This window comes from Solea solea, chromosome 6 (assembly GCF_958295425.1).
Source record: "Solea solea chromosome 6, fSolSol10.1, whole genome shotgun sequence".
NCBI lineage: Eukaryota > Metazoa > Chordata > Actinopteri > Pleuronectiformes > Soleidae > Solea > Solea solea.
In genome coordinates, this window is record NC_081139.1 from 13,174,302 (window position 1) to 13,180,936 (window position 6,635).

A 6,635-nucleotide genomic window follows, 5' to 3' on the forward strand; every position below is an offset into this window, starting at 1 on the left:
TTAATTCATTAAAATTGATATACACTGACAACAGTCCTAATACTCTAATATTTGACTTAGTGCTTACAAGCCAGTCAGGGCAGTGTGGCTTTGTGTGAGTTGGTCAGGTCTAGGTTCAACCACATTGTGTGCCAAAAGAAACCAGGTCACCATACTGAATGACAGGTTGAAGAATGATTCAATCAGGAGGACGAGGCATTGTTTTCACACATTAAATAAACAAGAATGTCTGGTTTAAGGTGTAACTGCATGCATGAAGTCTTAAGTTCTTAAGTCTCGTGATGTGACGTGTTGACTGAAAAACAACAACAGACTACTGAATCTGTTTATTACTGAAAGAACTAGAAAAAAAAACAGAACAGACAACAGACACAGGTTTGTGATACACAAAAAAGGTGTGGACTATCTCCAGAGCTTATCTCTGTTTTTCGAAATTTAAGGCAGCAGCTTCAGTTCTACATCCATGTGCTTCAAGAAAATGACGTCATGTGTTACGGATGACTAAAAAAAAAAATAAAAAAAATAAAAAAAACATCTGGAACGCTTTCTATGCAGATGCACCATCACTGACCAAGAAAGTCACGTGATCATTGTACGTGACTTGATCCGGTCGTTTTAAAAAGATATGAATGACTTAGGCAGTTTGGGTTCAGTTTTTCATGAGAAAAGCTGACACGCACTCATTCATCACTTTCTCACAATGCTCATCGTCATCAACACAAAGTGTCTCTATCCCTCCCTCCCTCCCTTCCATCTCTCTCTCTCAATTACACACAGACACATCAGAGTGGAAAATACAATAACAAACTTAAGTGGCTTAATATTCTATATGCTGTACATGAACATAGGCATTTGCACTTTAAACTGGAAATACTCCAAAACATGTCGATTAAAGCACTAATGTCTGAAGTGTGAACCAGGTGTTAGGATCAGTCAGATAATGTGTGAACACAAAGCTTGATGACAGCATTATTACACAGGAAAGGGTGAGGGTAAAAGGGAACTATTATAATTTAGCACTAGGAACAGCAACAACAAAGCAATAATGGTGATGGTAGATGGGGCAATTCATACTGTTGATGGGGAAACCCACACTGGATCCATTTCATACTGGATCTATGTCAACACAGACAGAGGAGAGACAGACAGTGAGACAGAGCGATTTTAGAGTTAGCAGTTTATGTACAGAATTCATGACAATTCACTATCCCAATCAATGAAAACACACCATTTAAATCAGAATTTTTTGCTAAAGGAGGACATTTTTGACATTAATTATAGTAACTAACCCATTGCTAAAATTCCATGAATTATACACCTGTACAAACCCCACCTTAGTTATCCATGGCACCATTTTGCAAATACTTCTTCAATTTTCTTAATTTTATCATTAGTTTTAAAACAGGTTTTCATTACAAGGTGATGTCAGATCACTCATATCCCTCAGAACAGATACTAAAGGGGTGTTAGGCATGTGCTGCACCCCGACTTTAATATTTTACCATTGAAATTGTAGTGATCAGTGTGTTATTTAACTGTGATTTGAAAATACTTCACATAAAAATGAACATGGTGATGGATAATGCACAAAATCATACACTTCTCAGATACAAAGGCTCTCCTTAACACTCACTTTGTTCATGGCAGAATGTCAGCCAGCTTTTCATGATAATACTCATAATTTTCTTTACAGTCCTCCCACAGGTTCAGCGGTTCTTCTTCGTTTTCCACAAATGTATCCCAGATGTAGGAGAAGTCCAGAGGCTTCATGATCCTTAGTTTACAGCCAGCAGCATTCAGGGCCTTCAGCCCCGCTTGAATCTCTTCTTCCTCCCACTCAAACAGCCGTGCTGCAAAAATGCTCAGCTTGATGTTTTTCCTGGCCTTCAATACCTCAGCGATCTTTCCTGCACAAGTGGAGCAGGGACTAGAAGACACATACCTGAGAGGAAAGGAAAATTAAGTGTAGGAGGGATTAAGGATTTTCTATACATTACACATTTTTTATTTATTTTTTAATCATGTCTCTTACAACTCAAATTTTATGAAAGCACAATAAGGATGGCGGTAAATGCTCTGTATTTATATAAACGCTTTACTAGTCTTGACCACTCAAAGCTGCTTTACACGACAGTTTCTGCCATTCACCCATTCACTCGCACATTCATAGAGCGCATCTACTGCATTTGCAACTTGTTTTTTCTATATTTCATACACCCATTCAAACAGCCAATAACTGATTATTAAAATGACAGCTAACTGACATGATATGACTGTACTGTACTGCCCTCCAGTGGCAATAATGGTGAGAAAGTTTGATGCTCAAACTTGCATCAGATCTTTTAAATCATTTAAATGAACCTAAATCAAATAATTGAGCACACTTTTTTTGATATATGGATTGTTTCAGTGAGTTATACACTGTATCTGACAGTAATATGCATTACATGCATTACAACCAAACAATATAATATTTCAAATGCATGTATCATGATTTTTGGACATTGGAGGTTTGTTTTAAATTGCATTTGACCGGATATTTAAAGTGCATATTACTCTAAATAGTAGACTGCAGACTGGGGGATAGTTTGTTGGTTTGTCAGTTTTGTTGGTCTAACCCTAACCACATAGCATCTGACCATTTAAGTATGAAGTAGAAGTATGTACCAGGTAATTGTGTATTTAAGTGCAGGGTCGTAGTCTGGCAGGCACTGTGTGAAGAAGGCTTCCTCAGCATGAGCGCCAGCATGCTCATCCTCCAGACAGCCCCTCAGAAGTCCTTCAGCTGTGTTCCCCGTATCTACCAGGTAACACAGGAAGGTCTTATTGCGACCTGAGGAGTACTCCACGTTCTTGAATTGGAACTTAAACGCAAAAGGATCAATGCGGTCCCTGAGGAAAACAGAAGAGAGGAAAAAAACAGTTCACATTCTGACATTGTGCAAAGCCAAAAATAGGAGCTGGGGAGCTGGCCCCTGTTTCAATCAGACGACAGGAAGATTCAGCAAATACAGTGAAAATACAGTTCTTTTTTTGTTGTCTGTGTGACCTGTACTGTATAGAATTTGTAGTTCTAATTTAGATGAAAAAAAGACAGTGTATGAGTGCAGATCGGAAGGTTATAGTTTTGAAGTCAACAGCAGTAAATACGATTTTAAAGATCAAAGAAAGTTGTTCTGCACCTAAATTTGTACATTTACATAGTTTAAGTTTGAGGTATTATTATTAAACTTATTACACAGTAACTCAAGGGTTTACTCTATCTGTATGACATTGTTTTGAACTGGACTTACCCTTTGATGATTTCAAATGGAGGTAGTTCCATTGGTTCTACCTTAAACTCTCCATTTTCACCATTAGCCACTGCACCACCATTAGCTGCTGCCTCAGCTGGAGGAATTTCTCCATTGTTGTCTTTTTTTTCCAATTCATTCTCCTTTACTCCCTTGGTCCTTTCAGCTGCTTCTGGATCTTTTCTCTCTTTTCTTCTCGTCTGTGAATGACCTTTGTCAGCCATGGTGGAAAGAAATGGCTGGCTGGAAAATTCAGAAAACAGAGAGTCCGTGCGGAATAATTATAGAACAAAAAGTCAAGACGTAGAAAAAGACAAGATGTGAGGACAGAAGAGATGAGGACAAAGGATCTGAGGTAAAATGACTAGACAGAAGACATGGAGGAAGGGAGGGAGGGCAAGTGAGAGGGGGAGGAGTGGACTGGTAAAGATGACAGCGGAGTTTGGAGGAAAAAAGTGGTGCAGGGAGCTAACAGGTGTGTTGGCAACCCAGGCTAATGTTATAGTAACAGATGGTAAATCTGTTAATTTACTTACTGGCAAACTGTGGATATCAGACTGTTCTGATAATCAGAATAAAACCAGTTACAACGCTAAAATTAATACATTTAAAAAATGATTAGACATGACTGACAGGATTTAAGAAGGGAAATTAGACTCTGGGTAAGATACTGTATAAAAACTCAACATCAGCAACTTCAGTCTAAAAATATCAACACTGGCCTTTAAAGGCTGAACCATGGTAGATGCACACTGACAGCTGCACCTCACAGACCAAGAGGGTCTATTTAAAGACTTTGAGGATTGGGGTTGGCTTGGCCCAACCTTTAAATTTGAACAGGTAGTGTGTGTGTGTGTGTGAGTTTTTACCACCACATAAAACACAGGCAGAACCAGGGCTGGATTAGGGTTCGTTTACATGTAAAACACGTGCAAAACACGGAAGAAGCCAGGACACATGGGGGTTTGTGCTGCTGTCACATAATGTCATTACAAAGCAATCACAACCTGACGGCTGCTGAGATGACTGTGAAGTTGTGTGAAGTGAAGATTCTGTAATGTGAACACATTCAACACAAAACACATAACTTTTAAACCCAAGTGTCAAAGGGAAGTCAAAGCATCTACCGTGAAAAAAACACATTGCATATGAACAGCCTCTTTGTCCCCCCCCCCCCCCCCCCCCCCCCCCCCCCCCCCCCCCAAGGGCCCCTCAGCGCTCAAGCTCATGCCCTCACACTTGAATTCAGGAGGAAGCAGGTGTGGTCGTATGAGGTGAAGTAAATTCAGTCTTCTGACATTTCATTTTCTAATCGGACAATGATACAACTGATTATTCTTTCTGACTGTGCATGGCTAAGTCCTAATTTGTGACATGCTGAGTGTACAACAGTATCAACTTCAAACACAAGCCAATAATGATAAAGGACGACTCCCACTCAAAGGGCAACAGTAGTGTCACACCACAGTGATGCAAAGCATGTGTTCAACAAACTCATCCATAATATGTTTTTCTTTCATTCAAAATCTAATTTGTTCACCAGTTCACACTTGACATTTCCACAAAAAGTACCAGGGACTTCTTTTAAGGAACTAAAACACTCCCGTAGACTATAGTTTGATTGTGGGTAAACCATCAAGGGATATTAGGCAAATTAGTGTGATGATGTGTGAATGACAGCACTGCCACAACAAGCTGTTGCACTCAGACCACCAGGTGGTGCTAATGTTAAATATAAACAATGACGTCAGTGATTTTTAGCGCAGAATCAAACTGCAACTGCACAGTGATCAACACAACGTTTCTGCAGATTTCCCACTGAAGAAGTGAGTGAGTGGAACAATGCAACAAGGATGTTGCATTCAGTTGATCCCTGAAACAATGGAACCAACACATCCTTTGTGTTTTTATACGTGTCAAAAATGATCGTTATGAAACAAAAGTTGTAAAATCATCAGAAATCAGGTCCCTAACAGACATTAAAAGTCATGGTTGTATAATGCAAATAAAATGTTCAAGTTTCAAGTCAAAGTTTCAATTTAAATCTATTTCAAATCAATATAAATTCAATTTCCACCTGAAATAAAAGAATGAAAGACAGTCCAATAAAAATAAGATGGGGGTCAAAAACTTGGTGAGTGGACATGATTATTCATGGAACAGATAAAAAGATTATGCCTGAGGAAAATTCAGATAAAAAACAAGGATAAAAGCCCCGAAGTGACATTTCTGAAACATAGTGTAAATAAGGTGCAAATATCACATCAAGTGATGTGATAACATCTACTGGTTGTGGATAAAAGAATCACAGCTGAAGTTTGAACAGTCAAGTCAATGAATACATTTTTGGTTCAGGCAGGTTAGGTTACAGGTAAAAAAGACTGTAAGAAAGAGTGTATTTGTTGTGTGTGATTCATATTTTAGGGTAATAACCAGCAGATGGCAGTATTTGCTTTGTCATATGTTGTCAATGTATTTCTGATTTGCTAGAGTTTTTAGACAATAAATAATTGAATAAAATTGTTGTAAACTGTGATCTAATAGATAGAATATAAACATTTGATCAATAAACGTAGAGTTGGGAGGATTTTAAGAATGCGGTCTGGTGCATTTATTTATAAGCTGAAGGAGAAGTGTGACACATTTTGCTTTTAATTTATCAGAGCTGTCAGAAAACAGTCCAAGGTCCTGTATTATAATATACTGAGGAGTCAAACTTCTACAGGAGGCAAAATTATATGGAGGTGATGAGTAATAAGAACCAGGTTGGCCTTGGCAGCTGCCATCACTACAGCCAGCCCCCTGCAGCACACACCATACAAAAGGAAGAGAAACCACAACAACAGCAAAAGAGAACAAAACTACAAAGGAAACAAGATCCTCACAAGTACTTTATTGTGAGGTTAGTTAGGTTTCCCTGCACCGCATGCAGTTAGCCCATAAAGCTGCTGCTTGGCTTTTAAAGCAGAACTATGCAGGATGTTTACACTATGTTAACAGCTTCAGAGTCACTGTGTTGGTTGCATGTCTTGTTGCAGGGAGATGGAGAGTTGTCTTCACTCCCTCTATCGCCTGTTAGCGTAAAAGCAGCCTTGCAAGATCAGGGCCACCAACCCGGAGCCCTCAGAATCAGGAGGTCTCACAAAGTTTTGGGTCTTGTGAGAAACACAAATTGCAGAGACAGCAGTGAGTTTTTACAACAGTGAGGATAAAGAATTAGAGAATGGATGGATGGATGGATGGATGTTAGATGTTTACGGAGACTTGCAAAGTTCTGGTATGCATAATCACCTGTACATTTTCCCCATTCTGACCTCTAACCAAAATCTATTTTAAAATGAT

The 6,635-nt window shown here is 39.0% G+C and overlaps 1 protein-coding gene across 1 annotated transcript; it reads right to left on the reverse strand.

Moving 5' to 3' along the window:
- Nucleotides 1–311: 311 nt before the first annotated feature.
- Nucleotides 312–3,729, reverse strand: apobec2a (apolipoprotein B mRNA editing enzyme, catalytic polypeptide-like 2a). Its single transcript, XM_058631771.1, has 4 exons — nt 3,294–3,729; nt 2,668–2,892; nt 1,634–1,942; nt 312–1,116 (listed from the first exon to the last, which is right to left on the reverse strand). The coding sequence occupies exons 1-3, from the start codon at nt 3,515–3,517 to the stop codon at nt 1,639–1,641; spliced, it is 753 nt and encodes a 250-aa protein (XP_058487754.1). The 5' UTR covers nt 3,518–3,729; the 3' UTR covers nt 312–1,116; nt 1,634–1,638.
- Nucleotides 3,730–6,635: the final 2,906 nt, after the last annotated feature.